We start from the raw sequence: 18,772 nt of genomic DNA on the forward strand, positions 1-18,772 counted from the left end.
GAAAGGAGAGAATGAGTTTTTTTATTTCCTATTTTAATTTTTTAATTTTATAACATTTTAAAAGATTTTTTTATTCTTTTATTTCACACATAAGCCCCAATTTAATATTCCTAATTGAATTTAAATATTTTTCATATCAAAATCCCTAATTGAATTTAAATATTACAAGAATCATGTTTTAATTTAAATATTTTTTTTTGTTTGGTCTTCACTATTTTTACAATCTAGTTTCTTAGTCCGACGCAGCATCAAACGTAGGTTAGTACTTAATCCAGTTTAGGCCAATCTGAGCTAATCCAAGACAGTCTCAGGATTTAGTCCAATCTATAATAGTCTGCCGTACCAAACAAGCCCTTAAAGTCCAATCCTAACCAATCTAGTCCAGCCCACTAAACAGGCCTAAATGTTTGTGAATGACACCCATAACATTATTTACAACATAAAAAAAATCCTTCTAAGGTAAATTTCTTTGTTTGGTCAATGGTAAAATTTGATCGACAGTTGGACTCGGGTCATCGGGGACACTTGGACTCGGGTCATAAGGGACACCTGGACTCGGGTGAGTTGCTACTTTTCTTTTCCTCAGAGTCACACACAGTCAGAGTTCACTTTGCCAGAGACTGTTTGTTTTATATTCAAAGGAGCTTCTCAGGCAAAAGACAGAGAAAGAAAGTAAACCCTCTCTTCACTTCACTGCCATTCATTCAACTCACCGAGTCAGCGAGCGAGTTCGAATGGGCGATCCTCTGGAGAGGCTGGGATCGGAGGCCGAAGGGCTTGAATCGAGCATCAAGGACGACCTCTCCATGGAGATCGATCCTCCTTTCAAAGAGAACACGGCCACAGCCGACGACTGGAGAAAGGCGCTCAGCAAGGTCGTCCCCGCCGTCGTCGTTCTGAGGACAACCGCGTGTCGTGCCTTCGACACTGAGGCCGCTGGTGCTAGCTATGCCACTGGCTTTGTCGTCGATAAGCGCCGCGGGATCATCCTCACCAATCGCCATGTTGTCAAGCCTGGTATTTTTGTGGTTCTCAGCTTTCTTTTTCGTTTGGTTCCTGAGAAAGTGTGAGAGAAAGAAACAGAAACTAATGATTTTGAATGTTTAAGTTAATTCGAGTTCAGAAAGTTTCCTTAAGTTTCTTCAAGTTCAAGTGCTTGGTAATGATTGTCTAGTCTGTTAATTTTCTGCCTATTTGGTAGCTGAAAAATGTGCGAAGTGAAAAGAAAGGGATTATCTCTTTGGGACAGGAGTAAAAGAGTAAATCTTGTCTTTCTTGGATTTGAAGTATTTTTAGTTACGGAAAATATTGCTACTGTATGGTCAATATTTACCCTGTGAGAAATTGCTTTTCTATGGTTTTTATGTTTACTGAGAAAATGGGAGTTTGATAGTCGTATTACGTTTTCTAATATTAAATTTGAAAATATCGATGGAAATGATTTCCACAATCGATACTGGTGCAGAACTTGGGTTTTCAATTCAACAAACTAATCTGGAGTCTGTGCAATTTATTTATTTATTTATTTATTTTAAAAATCAGATAAAAAGAATGTAAGAAAAATATGTCAAAACTTCAACTTTGAATTGTGTAATAATTGTCTGGACAGAACAACATTTAGCGCTTTTTCTTTTTCTGTCTTTTCAACTGAACCTGATATAAGGATCTTCAACTGCTTTGCTATCCTTCTAATTCTGTTTCTTTGGTACTGTAGGACCTGTAGTTGCAGAAGCCATGTTTGTGAACCGTGAAGAAGTTCCAGTATACCCTATATACAGGGATCCGGTGAGTAAATTCTTCTTTTATGTTTGATTTATGATCTACCATATCACCGTGGTTTGGAAATTTTTTCTTGTTTTACACCATTAAATAATCTCATATCCACCTGGTGTGGTTTGGTTCCTCGTGCCTCTGCTGTTCTCTTAATTACCATAGAAAATGAAAAATTTGTATTGCAGATTGATCAGTTTATTTCTTTAATTGATTTAAGATTTGTCAAATTTCCAATTAAGTTCTTCAAATCGTAAGACATCATTGTGATTTTGGTAAAGCAAAAATAAGATTATCTGTTTATATTGTTCCTCATACAAGTATGACCACAATATGCACATGCAGGGGCGGATCCAAGAATTTTCTTTCCCGGGGGCAAGAAAACACTACTACCAAGTCACTAATAATGAAGATCAATCTACCTCTTAAATGTAAAAAGACACATCATATAAACATATCCATGCACAAACTAGATCCAACAAACTTTACACCTTCTGCCTAATTCCTCTATTGCAAGAAGCAAAGAGAAGAATGAAATATGAAATAGTGAGTCCAGAGGACAATAACATAAGTAAAGGAGTAGAGCATGTTGCCTCCTTGCCCTGCCTTAGTCTTCTTTGAGGCGTTTAATTAAATAGCTTGCCCCCATATAGCAAAAAAATTCATGAAAACTTGGCACCTTGAACATGATTGAGTCAAGGCAAGTGCCTTCACTGGACCCTTAATGGATCCGTCAATGTGTACATGACATTTTCATTAGTCAGGAATGTACAATATTTTCCATTAGTCAACAAGTAGTCTGCAAGCAATAGCACATCAAAAAGCAAAACACTAGTTTACTGCACCAGCCATTCTATTCTTCAAATTGCATGTTATAGGCATTTTGGAAGTTTTAGCTTGACAATCAAATATTTTCTCACCTTTTCATAATAAAAACTATGACAATATTGACTCACACCTAGCTTTAATCAAACATGTTGGCCTTTGTAACAGGCGCAAATATGATGTCTTTACAATCAATGTGTGTTACTGACATGTTGTGTATATTGGTAGCACTAATATGTGTATATATTTTTTCAGGTACATGATTTTGGCTTCTTTTGTTATGATCCTGGTGCAATACAGTTTCTTAATTATGAAGAGATTTCTCTGGCCCCTGAGGCTGCTTGTGTTGGTCTAGAAATCAGGGTTGTCGGTAACGATAGTGGTGAAAAGGTATTCATTCGTGAATTTTGTGCTTTCACTTAATGCCTCTTAATTGTTTGTCGTACATTTAAGTGACTTGTTCTTTAGTTGACTCACTTCATTTTTTAGGTCTCTATTTTAGCTGGTACTCTTGCTCGTTTGGATAGGGATGCTCCTCATTACAAAAAGTACGTATCGGCTTTACTAACATTTGCTATATTACTTTATTCATTTTCTTTTATTCTTGAAAACTAATGAAATGACATACATTATCCTATATTTATAGCATAGTTTTGTTCAAAATAAGAATGTTACATTTAATGGTAGCTGTTTGTTTTGGATAAGCAAAACTATTTTGAGGACAACTAGTGCATGGGACGTATACTAGACAGACAGATTTGTATAGTGAAAAGAAAGGTTTGATGCTTTAGCATCTGATGGTCTGGGAAAAACCAGAGTTAACAAAATTAACAAACCGACACCCATGTGAAAGGAATATTCAAAAAGCTGTTTTTGTCATTCATGTAAGAGTGCATGGGATGCATACTAGGCAGATATGTATAGTAAAAAGAAAGCTTGATGCTTTAGCATCATATGGTCTAGGAAAAACCAGAGTTAACAAAATTAACAAACTGACACCCATGTGAAAGGAATATTAGAAAAAGCTGTCTTTGTCATTCATGTAAGAGGCTCCAACCCCATTGATGCTGTCTTGGTGTTTTTTGTTATAAAAGAAAAAAATAAAATAAACAAAAGCCCAAAGGAAGAGCTCATCAAGAAGTTTAACATTCTTGCTTACCTAAATTTTTAAGCAGAGCATCCATTGAACCATGGAATTTGGTGTTTCTAGTATGCCTTAGATGCTTACATCATATTTTGGATTTCCTCAGTGACAGGACAATGCAAAAGTAAATCATCCTCTGTTTTGATCATCATGCTTAACATATAAAGACCAACTACGGACAATCTGTTTTCTCCTTACTTGATTTTCCAGTGAATTTGTTCAAAGCAGCAGTTGATGGAAACAATAAAAGCCTTTGCTGGTACCCCCAGCTCTCCGAGTACTCTTAAATGGAAAAGTGCTTACAATAAACTTTACAGTGCTACTTCCGTTCTTCTTAGTGGAAATCTCGATTTCACCTAATCTGCAACCTCTAATTAAATGCAGGGATATGATTGTGAAAATTTAAACCAACCTGAACTACAGGGAGCAAATTATAATTAGACCTTTTAATAAATTTCTTTTCCAAAGGTTTGCCCAAATTAAGACAACACAACCGAGGCTGTTATGTTATGCTAGTAACCTATGATAGGAAGTAACCTTAACCATCTGAGCGTTTGTTCTTCAGACTCTTTAATACAGGTTTACTGCCTTTTCTGGTTAATCATGATTGTGTTCTTGCGCAGGGATGGTTACAATGACTTCAATACATTCTACATGCAAGTAAGTGGCATATTTTTTTTTATGCTACCTTATAATTTCATGTATTCCTCCCACGCTGGAGTAGTTTTTGGGTTTAAAGTTTTGTGACATTTCCATTTGAGTCTGCTTCAGAGTATTTCTTTTTGTCAAAAATGCTCCTATGAGCAATATATTCTAAGCGCCTCTCAGTGCTCTAAACATCCAGCTTTTGGATGGATTTGAATGATCGATATACCTAAGTGTTTGTATTCTTTCTAACCACTGAAAGTGGTTGGCGCTTATAGACGCTTAAATGCGTCACTTATATGAGCGTTCCTGTTTCTTTTGTAGGGTAGATATTTTGGGCTATACTTGGGCCGTATTGTTCTGCTTTATTGGTTGTTGGGTGAGGATGAAGATATAAGGTACAACAAAGGGAAGGAGATTCCATTTACAAAAAGGTAAGTGGAAGGATAATTTAATCGACAAGAGAAGAAGATTGATGAATAGAAAACAGAAGTTTGTTGCTTCAACATATATTAATCTTAATATATGGCAATTTCTGACTGGCTGAGGGTTTTTAATTGTACACATGCAATATTTTTTGAAGGGCTTTTTTCCCCCCCTTGATACCTGAAGCTATACCCATTTATCAATTCAGTACATGAAGAATAATTTGTCCCCCTTTAGTCCCTCTATTAATTTTGTGTCTAATAAATAAAAATTTCATTAGAACGGTTAACATATCTCAGGGGCAATTTTGTGTCTTGCTTATTATTATTGAAGCCACATTTGATGAACAATATGTAAGTACCAAAATTGTGCTGGAGATTTGTTAACCATTTGTATGAAAGTTTGATTTGATATTCAAAAAATTAAATTAGGGCATAAATCGGAACAAATTATTGTTCAGGAACTTAATTGAGGCCAAAGTGTAAAAAACCCTTTTAAACTAGGTAGTAGATGCTGTTATAAAATAAAAAGGAACACGGAACATAATCTGAGGTGAGCATTTATGCCTTTATAAATGCCCTTCGTCCTCCTTGCTCCATGTTGGCCATGTTTGCCTTAAGAAATTGTTTATAGTACCAGACAGCACTTCTTCAGAAAAATAAGCCAAAGCCCTATCGAAGGATGATGTAACGTTAATGTTATCTGCTGAAAGTCTTGATTGCAAAGACTATAGTGTCATTCTAATTTCTTTATTGTTATGGGAGGAAAATTAGTTCTTACAAGGGTACATTAATGCATTACTGGTTTTTTCTTGAAACATTCAAGCCTTGTCTGACATTTCTGTCTCAGTTCTCTGGAGTGGAACTTTTTCTTTCCTTTTTTATTTTACAACAAACTAGTGTATTTCCAACTCATGTGAGTTGGGAGAAATTTCTGTGGTCCTTTTAAATGATGCTCGGGGGACATAGTGATTCCTTGTAAAACTTACACGTGCAAAAGTTTGTACGTAAGGTAATTGTCTTTATGCTTTAATTTATGTTGCTGATAAATCAAATAGAGTCCATCAAGGGCATAAATGTAATGTTAGAATCTGGCAGAGTTTAGATGTGAATATTACGTTGCACTGGCAGAGGATTTACAGATGAGGCTTTAAGATATGGGCAAATATACATTTTTGGTCCTTTGTGACAATAAGGACTGGATCATTACTGATTCTGTTATTGAATGACTTTGCATTTTTCTTTTTGTCTGGGAAATGTATCTTTCGCTGCTAAAAGCTTTAGCTAAAATTTCACATTTATATTTATTTGTTAATTGTATTTGTTATAGGCTGCATCTGGCACTAAAGGTGGTTCCAGTGGATCTCCTGTGGTTGATTGGTTAGGCAGGGCAGTGGCCTTGAATGCTGGTAGCAAGTCATCAAGCGCTTCAGCTTTTTTTTTACCCTTAGAACGAGTAAGTGCATTATATATCTCCTGAATCTTTATTGGTTCTGCATGGTGATTAAATAATTTAGTTTTGTAACAATTATAATTTGTAACATGGAGTTGTTCAAACTGCAGGTTGTGAGGGCATTGAAGTTTCTCCAGAAAGGCAGAGATTCCTTTGTCAATAAATGGGAGGCAGTCTCTATACCTCGTGGTACGCTTCAGGTTTGTGTCGGAATTATCCTGAAAGGGAATCACTTCAATTAAATTGTTTCCCAATTTTTAAGAGTTTCATAGACAGAAGAGTACTGCTTTTTTGGTGGGGAGTTAACCAAATTCCTCCCAGAGCGATTTTTACCTTGTAGGTCGCCTTTTTTAGGTAACAGAAATGGTGTTATTTACAAATTATTGAAATTTTTTTTTATGGAGGGTAGGTAGGATAAATACATAAAGGTACAGGGAATTCTTGATTATAGTACCTGATTAATTTGAGTTTTTGATAAGAAACAAAGAATTTCATGCTGTTCAGAATTTTTCTACTGTGGTTTACTTTATCTTAGTTTTTTTTTACATTATTTGAGGAATTATTATTTTGACGCAGCTTATGTTATTTATAATATAGGTGACTTTTGTCCATAAAGGATTTGATGAGACACGCCGACTTGGCCTTCAGAGTGAAACAGAGCAGGTTTTAATTTTTTTTTTGCCGTCTGCTTTTCCCATACTTCACAATTGCCATGAAAAGTAGGGTGCCTCAAATAACTTGTTGTTTTGATTTGTTTAGTTAGTTCGTCATGCATCTCCCCTGGGCGAAACTGGGATGCTTGTTGTTGAGAATGTGGTAAGTATTCCTGTGGACTTTGAAATTGTACCAAATTTGTCCTTTTTTTCCCATGGCGATACAATGCTCACTTCTAGGATGCATATGATGCTGGACTTGTTTTAGGTACCTGGTGGTCCAGCTTACAAGTGTTTGGAGCCAGGTGATGTTCTTGTTTGCATGAATGGGGAAGTAAGTTATGCTTTTCATCTCAGATTAACTTTATCATTTATAGAAATAAGCTGTTCTTAGATGACGTGCGTAATCATTGCTACATCTGGTTTTGTTCTTTATGCATCTGACCACCACTTCATTTGCAAATGTCGTAATCACATTATAAAACTTACTTTTCCCACTTGCCTACCATCTATATGGGGCTACAAATCTAAAAATAAAAGTCTCATTGATGAGTTATGAGATGCCATTAACTTGATGTTCACTAGATAACACCGTAGTATTACCTGTTTTGAATGGTTTCTCCTTTTGCAAAATGTTTTTTCAGATTCCATAAATATGTAATGAACATTTTTCGTGGTCCATATGTTTATTTTAGACGACATATGCTAGGATTTAACTTTTTCATTTGTCTTTGTTTATGATCATTCCAAAGTAATTACTTTTAGGCTCTATATGATTTTGGGGGAAATAAACCTGAAAGTCTTTTCCTGCAGGACAGTACTTACACGAGTGAATCTAACATATTGAATTCCTTGTGCAGGTAATTACCCAATTCCTGAAATTGGAGACCTTACTTGATGACAGTGTTAATCAAAAGATTGAAATGCAAATTGAAAGGGGTGGCAAACCATTAACTGTAGATTTGGTGGTGAGAGTTTTTCTTGTTTGGTATTGGTGTTTTGCTACAGAAAAGTCTCGTATGTTTGTCTAAATAATTTAGTGCAGTGGCCACCATTTGGTGCAATGTTCTGTAATTCTTAATGGAGGTGCTGCAAGGTTTCCCCCCTAAAGCCAACTGCAAAAAGTTGTCCCTCTAACTCAAAAATAGTGTTTAACCACCTCGAAGGGCTTATTGTCCATCTCTAGATATAGGCATTCAAAATTGATATATTCAATTTCTTGGATATGAACTCCTTGATGTTTGGGTTAAAGTTCAGTTTTGTTTCTTAGAATGGAGCCAAGTTTATTATGTGTTTGATTTTCTTAATTGGTCGACTTATTTTGGTAATTTTGTGTAACAACTACTTGACTACTTGGAACAACATCAAAAACAAAAATCATAGGTGACAGTGACACTATGAAAATATTACTAGGAGTTGAAAACTTGTAAAACCTCATTAAAAAACATGTGGGGAAGAAAAAAGGAAAGTAAAAACGACAACAGTTAGAGTTGGAAACATCCCTAGTGTATTTAGATGAAAGCACTGAAACAGGTGGATCAGGTGTCTAGAAATTGAGGTAATTTGAAACATCCTTAGTCTATTTAGATGAAATCACTGAAACAGGTGGATTGGTCGTCTAGAAATTGAGGTAATTCACCTGTTAATGATGCTCTGATGGCGCTTTAGACATGGCTAGGTTAGAGGTGTTTTCTCTGACAAATTTTTCATGTCACAAGTCAACTTTTCTTGTGTAAGCCTTTGTTGGGAAGCACTTGGTTTAGATAGAGTTAATTTTCTTAGATGGATGCTTGGCAAATTGCATCTTGAGTTTTTATCTCTGAAATTTTGCCTCTCATTAACATTGGATGTGAAATCGCTGCTTCATAAAACGGTGGCCCTCCTTCCTCCTGCTTCATAAAATGGTGAAGGAGAGACTAATTCCTAATTTCCTATATTACGCTGCAGACTCTTTAAGACCTTTCATTTTCTCCAGTGGGCTAGCTTTGAACTTAAACTTATTGAGGTCTCAATTAACACATAATTTATTCATATGCATTATGTGCTTGGTTGCAGTTTGGTTGTATTCCTTTAGTTTGTTGCTGTGTTTTTATTGCTGTTCCATAAAGAAAATTTGCTATCTTTTTTATTTCAGGTGCAGGATTTACACTCAATAACCCCTAATTACTTCTTAGAAGTAAGTGGTGCAGTGATACACCCTCTCTCCTACCAACAGGTTGGTGGATTTTGTTTAGTATTTTTGAGTGATCTAACAATTTGGTGCAGTGTTATTGTTCTCTTAGTCGTGTTTGTACTCAGTATTTGGCATGCCGTTAACAAGCCAAGTGCATTTCTTTTGCATATATTGCATGTTTATATTCTATGGAGATAGTTGATTAAAGGGCGCTAAGAGGCCTTATTTGAAATATGTTGGGCCTGCCTACTGAAATACTATTCCTCGTGTTTTTATGCCTTTCACCATGGATTTTCATCTCAATTTGCCTGACTTGTATTAAACCTTTCACTTAATATCATGACATTTTGGCTTCTAAAACACTTCTTTTTCATACAGGCTAGAAATTTTCGTTTCCATTGTGGCCTTGTGTATGTGTCAGAACCAGGGTATGTTCTCTTGATCTTGTGCTATATGTTTAGCTTATTGTTATTACTTGAATTCAGAAACTATGGCGTATGGGATAATGTTATCAGTTTTCTGTATCATCGGTTGCCATTTTTCCCTAAAAAAACTTTTCCCTAAAAAGTTCAGTTGCGCATAATGATAATTAATGATTCCCTATAACTTTTTCTGTAAGAAGCAAATGTATTCTGGGGTTTATCTATCATGAATTGTGTTTAAAGCAGCCAAAGAGGATTTATTAATCAAATGTTAGGAGTAGGCTTCCACCCCCCAATATATATATATATATTTTTTTTTCTAATTTTTGCTAAGTAGTAATCCAAGTTATATTTGAAAAGGGTGAAACTCCATATAGCAAGTTGACTGAAGAAGGGATTCAACGAGGTGAGAATTAAAGACTTTTGTCTCTTAAACCTTCTATGCTAAATAGAAAGATCTCAAACATGGTTATGTGACCATAAAAAGATATGAGAAACGTAAAGACTTTGGTCGCTGCATAAATGTACTGAAAACCTATTCACTTCAACTTTGAAATTTCAAAATCATAGTTGTTACCAGTGTAATCTGTATTCGTCATGTGTCATATGTTTTAATTCAGAAATTTTGAAGGGTGAATTTGGAAAGTAGAATAGGCCATGGTCTTTCTCTCTTTATTTCGTTTTGCAGTAGGCCTCTTGACATAATTGGTATATTATTTTAAATTGTTGCAGATATATGCTCTTTAGAGCTGGAGTTCCTCGCCATGCTATCATTAAGAAGTTTGCTGGTGAGGAAATATCAGGACTTGTGGATCTAATTTCAGTTCTATGCAAGCTATCTCGGGGTGCTCGAGTGCCATTAGAGTATATAAGCTACATGGATCGTCATCGAAGGAAGGTATATGTTGATTTAATCTATGATAATCTTCCACCAACGTATGAAAATATTTGCCCCCTCTGCTGGTTTCCAAAATTCATCTTTAAGATTACATAAAGGAAAAGCAACATAGAGTCATTAGTCTGAGGTTAAGGGTCTAGTTCTGATTTCTGAAAGATAGAGTCCACTAATCTGAGGTTTTTCCAATGAAACTCAGCAGAGGCTTGCAATGAGCTGCCCCATTAGAGTCATTAGCAAAATCAGCTAATTGAATTATTTTCTTTTCTTTTTTTGAATAAGAAACACAGAATTTATTGATGAAAAGAAGAATATACCGGTAGGATGGAGAAGTCTATCATGCCCAAATTAACACCCTCAAGAATCGCAAATTTTATTCGAATTGAAACATCCAATCTAAAAGAATTACACGAAGGGAAGATGCCCAAATAGAAGCTAAAAAAATTAATTCTAACCAAAATAATTCCACTTACCCCTCCTCTCTTCCAACAAATAAATCTTTTATCATATACATTATGATAGTGTTTGGATTCAACAGAAGTAGAAAACATTGGTTCACATTATTATATACAAGCATCCTTATCCTATTATTATGAGGGATCTAATAGCTGTTGTGAAGTGATCTGCCTTTAGTGTTGGGTTGTATTCTCTGGGAACTTGTTTCGTTTCTTTGTTTTTGCATGGGTTTCGTGTTTTTGTTTCTTTTGTTTGCTCTGTTCGTGTTGGTTGTTGTATGAGGATTTCTCATCCTCTTCTTTGCCCTGCTGAGTTTTTTTAAAAATATATTCTATGTTTCTATTTTAAAAAAATTATTATATACAAGCAAGATCTCTTTCTTTCTCTTCTCTCTCTCCCCCTCCCCTTGGCTATTGGTTCTGTTTTGCTGACTGTTTCGGTGGCTGCAGTCAGTCCTGGTCACGGTTGATCGCCATGAATGGTATGCCCCTCCACAGATATACACACGTGATGATTGTACAGGCCTTTGGACTGCCAAGCCTGCTTTTCAGCCTGATGCTATTCTGCTATCATCTGGTATCAATGATCTCGGAGGTACAGGAAGCCAAGCAGGTCCTCCAAGTAGCGAGGTCATTTCTGTGGGACACATACATCGCGATAGCCATGAGGAATTGACTGATGGCGTCGCTAGTATGGAAACCAGTTATGAGCATGCTTCTGAAGGAGCACATTCTCGGGATGAATTTGATGCTGGAACAAAGAAGCGGCGAGTGAAGGAGAATTTTTCATCTGATGGAGGTGTTGTTGCTGACTGTTCTTTCCCCGAAACAAATGAAGGTAACCTGGAGGATCCAAATACCATGGAGAATGCTGTTATGGGAGATTTTCAAGCTGCAAATTTAGCAACTGCTAATGCTTCATTAGCTGAACGTGCTATAGAGCCAACTCTAGTTATGCTTGAGGTACCCATATTGGAGATTTTATATCATTTTAGTTCTGCAAGTCCTTTCCATTCCTTTCTTCCTTCTATTTATTTATTTTTTGGGGTGGGGGGGAGAGTCACTTCCCTGAGTGTTAAACTCTTTGTTTTCAAAGGAAAATGGCATTATTCTTTGTCTTTGTAGTATGCTCTCTCTCTCTCTCTCTCTCTCTATCACACACACACACACACACACACAAAGTCACAATTTTTCCAGAGGCAGAAGCACAATGGTAGAGAGATTGGCAATCTTAAGAAGTGATCTCATATAATTGCAGGTTCATGTACCACCATCTTGTATGCTCGATGGTGTACATTCACAACATTTTTTTGGGACTGGTGTAATTATCTATCATTCTCAAAACATGGGATTGGTTGCTGTTGACAAGAACACAGTTGCAATATCTGCCTCTGACGTGATGCTTTCATTCGCTGCTTTTCCAATTGAAATTCCAGGCGAGGTAAATCAATAACATGTAAGCAGATATAGATAATGATTGTTAGATATTTTGCCTAAGCTGCCTACTTTAAATTTCAGGTAGTTTTTCTCCACCCTGTTCACAATTATGCCCTCATTTCGTATGATCCCTTGGCCCTGGGAGCTATTGGTACCTCTGTTGTTCGTGCTGCTGAACTACTTCCTGGTAGGTTTTTCTTTTCACCTAATTTCTCTATTTTTAACTTTCAGTTTTCATGCATTGCATGTGTGTTGTTATAGATTACAATTATATTATTGCTAATAATTATAATTTTTTTTTTCATCTTGCATAATTATGTATCTAAATTGAAATTATCTTTAATTATTAGATTTATTTACCGAAAAGCATTGATTAAGGATTTGGTTGAATGCTTTTTTAATGTTTTAAACATGTATAATTATTTAAGTGAAATTGGAGTTTTATTCTATTTTAGCGTTTGTTACAACACTTTTAGGTAAATGTTGGGCAAGAATTCTCACTTCTATTGATAATATGGATATGTACTGGTTTGTCAACTTCCTGATTCATTATCCATTTCTACTTTTGTATTGTTAGAATATAAAAGTATTGTGCTATGTACTACTAACTGTTAAAGTTGTTACGAACAGTGGTAAACCAACAAAATTTAACATGGTATTAGAGCTTAAAACCCTGAGTTCGAATCCTTGCAACTCCGACCTCCCAATTGACATTGAATTCCATGTTTTGGGTTCTCTAGCTCTGAAGAGAGGTTCATATGTGAGGAGTGGTAGACCTTGGACTTTAAAAATAATAGATGAATAACAGGTTAAACTTTTGTGAACAATGGTAAACCAACGAAGTTTACATTTCTACATGGTTCTGTTCCTTTGGATCTCTATCTATATTTTGACATTAAAAGGGACGTTATGGGTAGTGGGGGGTTCCAGTCTCCATATAAAAAGCTATTCTTTGTGATTCTTGTCCTTGAGTATGGATTTGAGCAATTGTATACTCACCTTCTTGATGGAAAACCATGGAGGGTTTCCCAGGAAAAAGAGGTTGCACTTAGCTCATAACACTCTTCTGTGTGCTTGCACTAATCCATAGATATGGTGCTTTGTGTACTTATTTTAGTGTGGTTTTTACTGTTCTGTGATTTTTAAAGGAGCATAAGGTTGTATTTTAGATTGTTGACTGTTTTTTTTTAATACAAGTGATAGTCTAAACTACAAGGGTGGGGATTGTTTTCTCACACACACACACACACACACAAAATACCAAGATGCCAAGGGGTTCGAACTTGAGACCATTGGTCTGCAAGTCAAGACCCTTTTCCGCTGGGCTAGATCCCGTTGGCTTGTTGGCTTTATATCTTTGTAATATCTTGAAGTTTTAAAACTTTGATAATTTGAGTAATTTCTGGTGTCCCAGCATGCGGCGGTTTGTCTATTTTGTGTCTTTTCTGTTCTGTTCTACTCCATTAATGTGTTTAAACAAATATACTTAAAAAAAGTACTGTCTGAGGCAGATCCTGCGTTACGTCGTGGGGATTCTGTGTATCTTGTGGGGTTAAGTAGAAGCCTACAAGCAACATCTAGAAAGTCCACTGTGACCAACCCTTGTGCTGCATTAAATATTGGCTCTGCTGATTGTCCACGGTACAGAGCAACCAATATGGAAGTCATCGAGCTTGATACTGGTAACTGGAATTCTCATTGTTTAAAGTTGAACTTGATTTTGCAGTGTTGATTTGATTGAATTTTCATTGTTTTATGTTGTGCTGTGTTCAGATTTTGGTAGTACATTTTCTGGTGCGCTAACTGATGAGCATGGAAGGGTCCAAGCCATCTGGGGTAGCTTTTCAACTCAGGTTTATACTGTTTCCCTCAGCAAAAGAAAAAGAAAAACTAAAAATAAATCCAGGTATTTCCTTTAACTTCGGTTAATTTGATTTTTGTTATTGATTCGTATTTGCAGCTGAAATTTGGTTGCAGTAGCTCTGAAGATCATCAATTTGTTAGAGGCATCCCAATTTATGCAATCAGCCAAGTCCTAGAAAAAATCATTTCTGGTGCTCAAGGCCCTCCTCTTCTCATAAATCGTGTCAAAAGGCCAATGCCTCTAGTCAGAATTTTAGAGGTCGAACTATATCCTACATTGCTTTCAAAAGCCCGAAGTTTTGGTCTGAGTGATGATTGGGTCCAAGTACGTCTTCTTCCTGATACTAAATATTTATTCTATCTACATCTGTGATTCATACCTGTTGTTCTTTTATGTTGGCCTATGAAATCACTATGACGCTTTTGGAATGCATTTTCTGTTGCTTTTATGATTTGCTCCATACCTGCTTTGTGAGTACTTGTTGCTTTGTGACTTTGGCCTTCTTACCCTTGCATACCCTTACCTTGCTTAACTCATGAATATTGAATCTCATTCCATCAAATGTTCCATATCACATAAGAGTTCGGTATGTAGAAACAAGTTTAACCCTTCTTTCCTAAGGGAGTATCATATAATCAGAAAATGTTGGAAATCAGATTGCCACTAAATAAAAGCTTATCTTGATGATGTCCCTAGTGTTACATTGGTATTTTTTCATGATTGATTCCTTAAATTAAGAACTCATCACCATTTTCATTCCTACTTCTGCAAGAATGAGCCTGGCTGGATAGGAGCGGCCCTCCCTAGTTATTAGGCCTGTTCTCTTCCAACTGAGGTATGGAGAGTTGGAGCTTTACACGAAACCCCACACTCATAATGCTTCCTTCCATGTGTCCTCTTATTGACTGAAGCATCAGGTTGTTTAGACTTGATACCTCACCAAATTTTGAACATTTTTAGTGACCTCCCTTTTTCACAATGACCTTTGATCGTGGATTCTGCAACTACTCTTTGTGGCTTCTAGGGCCACGCTTTGTATATAGCTGCTGCTGGATAAGAATGGCTACCTTCATGGATCTGTTGGCATTAAAGGTAGAACTTTGTAGAGGCTTGTTTGATGTGAAAACTTATTATTAGTGATTATTGGGGAATCGTCAAAATTGTTTTCTTTTTTGTGAAAGGAAATTTGGGGTACTAGTGTTGCCTACTCCTAGTGTGGATTTCTTGGCATGTATGATCTCTTTGGAGAAGTTTTGATAGTGCCTAATTCATTAGACGGGGAGCCATATTTATAAGTTGGTATTATCCTAGGAGGCAGCTGAATGTTTGACTGACTTGTGATCGTAGTCCTGTCTCGTGATAGTTGTGGGGATCCTTGTCATCAGTCGTTAAACTCTCTAGGAAGTTCTGCTCATCTTTTAATCCCTTATGGGCATCTTGACGTATTTTGTGTATTTAGATGGAGAGGAGCAGTCAAATCCTTTGATGGGGTGGATTGTTCCATGATAGAGATCCAGCCGTAACTCTTTAGGAAACTCTATTCTTTTGAAGGTCCTTGGTCCTCTTTTAGGAGATATTCTTCTGTATGTGGGCTGTGTCCTCTGTGGCATATTTTTTGAAATAAAATTTACTTGAGAAATCTTGTTAGACTGCTACGGATGAATATAATTTTCTCATACTCTCTGGATGGGGGAATGGTCTGCCAGTTTATTATAAACAGTTTGATTTGGTATGTTGATATCCTGTGATCTTTTGTTTTTACTGTTCAACTGAGGAGCCTTATTTCTGATCCATGATTGCGATTGTGCAATTTGCTATTCTTTTCTGTTCGTTACTTGAATTTATATATCAACTTTTGGAAAATCATCTTTAGACTGCCATTATCGCTGTCATTGTAGGCTCTTGTCAAGAAAGATCCAATTAGACGACAAGTTTTACGTGTCAAAGGATGTTTAGCTGGATCTAAAGCTGAAAATCTCTTAGAGCAGGGAGACATGGTTTTGGCGATCAATAAGGAGCCAGTTACATGCTTCCGTGATGTGGAAAATGTCTGCCAAGCATTCGACAAAAATGAAAACAAAGATGGCAAGCTTGACATGACCATTTTTCGGCAGGTAAAAAGAATTTAGTATTTTTAGACTCCTTTTCCAGTCATCTCAAAATGATCTTTGGGTTAGGGGAAGGCTTGAAAGAACATTTGTGTTTAGGGATGCCTATTACGTTATTGTTATTATTATGCATTGATCTTTAATTTACTTCTCTTTTAAGTCTGATCTCCATGGTTTTCCAGGGACGTGAAATTGATCTTCTTGTGGGAACTGATGTTAGGGATGGGAGTGGTACTACTCGTGTAGTAAATTGGTGTGGGTGTATCGTTCAGGATCCACATCCAGCAGTGCGTGCTCTTGGGTTTCTTCCAGAAGAAGGTCATGGCGTATATGTGGCAAGGTAGGAATTTTTCTTGAAGTTCTTATTAGCAAATTAAATTCAGGGTGTTACAATGGAAGTGATAAAAAGTAAAATTTAACAATGAAGTTAAATGTATAAACTTCAATACTTTAACCAGAATTCACTTTTAGAGTTTCAAGGTCAGAAAGGAGATATAATAAGAATGATAAAACATGCATAAAGAATTATAAGAAAAAAAGTCTATTTCCGTGCCCCCCACTACATGTGTTAACTTTTTAGACATTGACTGTGTCAGTGTTGGAACTGTGTTGTACCCGGAGGACATGCCCGTGTCGATCCTTCATGGATTTGCATATTAGCTGATCTTTTACAGCCTGGTTTTTAGGTGCAGAAATGTTTGAAGAATCAGGCTAATTTGGGTACCCGGGCTACTAGTCTAAAGCTGGTCAGGCATCTGTTATTTAGACTCTGGTATAATGGTGTTCTATGTACAGAGGATTATTCTAGGCCCAAATCCTCAATGTTTTCCTCCCCAAACTGTCTGCCCAAACTTTGTGAAAGTCCAGGATTTTCACTTAATTACTTGGGCTTTTCTAAAAAGAAATTTGGTGGTATTTTGTAACTGACTATGTTATGTTCTATTGTTCAATTTTCTCAATATGCTGACGGATTGTCAAATTTACCAGGTGGTGTCATGGTAGTCCAGTGCATAGGTATGGTCTATATGCTCTTCAGTGGATAGTTGAAGTCAATGGAAAACAGACTCCTGATTTAGATGCTTTTGTGAATGTAACAAAGGTACACTTCACTTTATATGTATATGTGTTTTCTGGCTTATATTCCCCGTTACGTGTATGGAGTGGTAAACTGATAATTTACTGAACTGGTAAAAAAAATGAAAATAAAAATAAAATGATCGTGAAGAGAAATAAAGAACTATGTTTCAGTTTTATGTTGAAATATGTTTCTTGCCCATTGTTTTTCTTGTTCATGTGCACTAGTCAATCTTTTTGTATTTTTCTTGTTCATGTGATTGTAGAGGAAGCATTTGTTAGCTGGCTGGGCTGGTCTGTAGCCCGGCCAATCCCTGAAATAATAAAGAACTTAGAGGTATATAAATTTGGCCCCATTAGCTCCAGCCCTTACCTTCAGCCCAAAAATATGATATTCTCTTTTTCCTTCTAAATATTTGCTCCAAAATTGCTGCTGCTACTTCTTTCTTCCATGTAACTTTTAATTATTCTTGGGTTCTTTTAGTTTTTAGCAACTTTTGGCAGAAAACTTTCATTCAAAAGAAAAAAATTAGTCTGGAAGTTGAGCCCACGACACTTTGAATCCTGGCTGCAGCCATGTCCCCAGATTAGTGATCTGTATGAGGGTTTTCGTTACATCCAACGGAAGCTGTAGTTTCTATATATATCTTTTGTCACAGAATTACGAGTGGGTGTAGTATTTTAAGATATATATTGGATCCATGAGTTGCTTATGATATTTTGTAATGTTGCTTTGAAAATTGCGTCAGGAATTAGAACATGGACAGTTTGTTCGCGTGAGGACAGTCCACCTAAACGGGAAGCCCAGAGTTCTAACATTGAAGCAGGACTTGCACTACTGGCCCACTTGGGAGCTGAGATTTGATCCTGATTCTGCTATGTGGTGCCGAAAGACAATTAAGGCGCTAGATTATACTGGCATATAAACAATGCGTGTTCGTCTCGCGACACAGTTAGTGTTGGAAGCAGGAGGTAGAAATGCTTACAAAGTTTCAGAAGCCCCTGCAAGTCAGGGTTTCAGCATCTTGGCTCTTGGGCATCATACATGGAGTTTATTATATTCAGGCAGACAGATATCTGCATTATCTATTCAATCATTGGTTTTAGGGGTTATAGATTGCAACGATACCTATAGATGTTATGTGAATTTGTTTAAATGAAGAAAATAAAGGAAAAATGGAAATTTGATGTCACACAGCATTTGATAAGGCATTGTTTTAGGGCATCTAATACCGTTTATTTTATTCTATAATTATTATTTTTTCACTAACCATGGTCCTATTTGGTTGCTAAAGGCTCCTATTAGCTCGCATAATCCTGTTTAATCTAATTCCAAGGTACCAAAACAATTGAAAGGGCATTTGCGTCATGCATGTTGTTTATAAAGAATCTAGAGAAAACTGCAAATTGAGTGAGGCCAGTTGGCCAA

At 36.4% G+C, this 18,772-nt stretch overlaps 1 protein-coding gene across 2 annotated transcripts; it reads left to right on the forward strand.

Annotated features, from left to right (window-relative positions):
- Positions 1-582: 582 nt before the first annotated feature.
- On the forward strand, positions 583-18,613 carry DEG7 (DegP protease 7). Of its 2 annotated transcripts, none has more exons than XM_021956283.2 (24): positions 583-1,017; positions 1,715-1,785; positions 2,851-2,985; positions 3,085-3,143; positions 4,363-4,399; positions 6,140-6,265; positions 6,373-6,462; positions 6,860-6,925; positions 7,022-7,078; positions 7,184-7,249; positions 7,776-7,883; positions 9,050-9,130; positions 9,467-9,516; positions 10,243-10,408; positions 11,311-11,823; positions 12,119-12,301; positions 12,379-12,484; positions 13,809-13,979; positions 14,071-14,203; positions 14,275-14,485; positions 16,060-16,275; positions 16,452-16,609; positions 17,257-17,368; positions 18,093-18,613. In XM_021956283.2, the coding sequence occupies exons 1-24, from the start codon at positions 735-737 to the stop codon at positions 18,267-18,269; spliced, it is 3,375 nt and encodes a 1,124-aa protein (XP_021811975.2). In that variant the 5' UTR covers positions 583-734; the 3' UTR covers positions 18,270-18,613. The 2 variants fall into 2 exon arrangements, with proteins under 2 accessions (XP_021811975.2, XP_021811976.2); XM_021956284.2 differs by having other exon boundaries at positions 586-1,017; positions 14,071-14,150; positions 14,258-14,485.
- The last annotated feature ends 159 nt before the right edge of the window (positions 18,614-18,772 follow it).

This window comes from Prunus avium, chromosome 3 (genome assembly GCF_965620075.1).
Source record: "Prunus avium chromosome 3, drPruAviu1.hap1.1, whole genome shotgun sequence".
Taxonomy (NCBI): Eukaryota; Viridiplantae; Streptophyta; class Magnoliopsida; order Rosales; family Rosaceae; genus Prunus; species Prunus avium.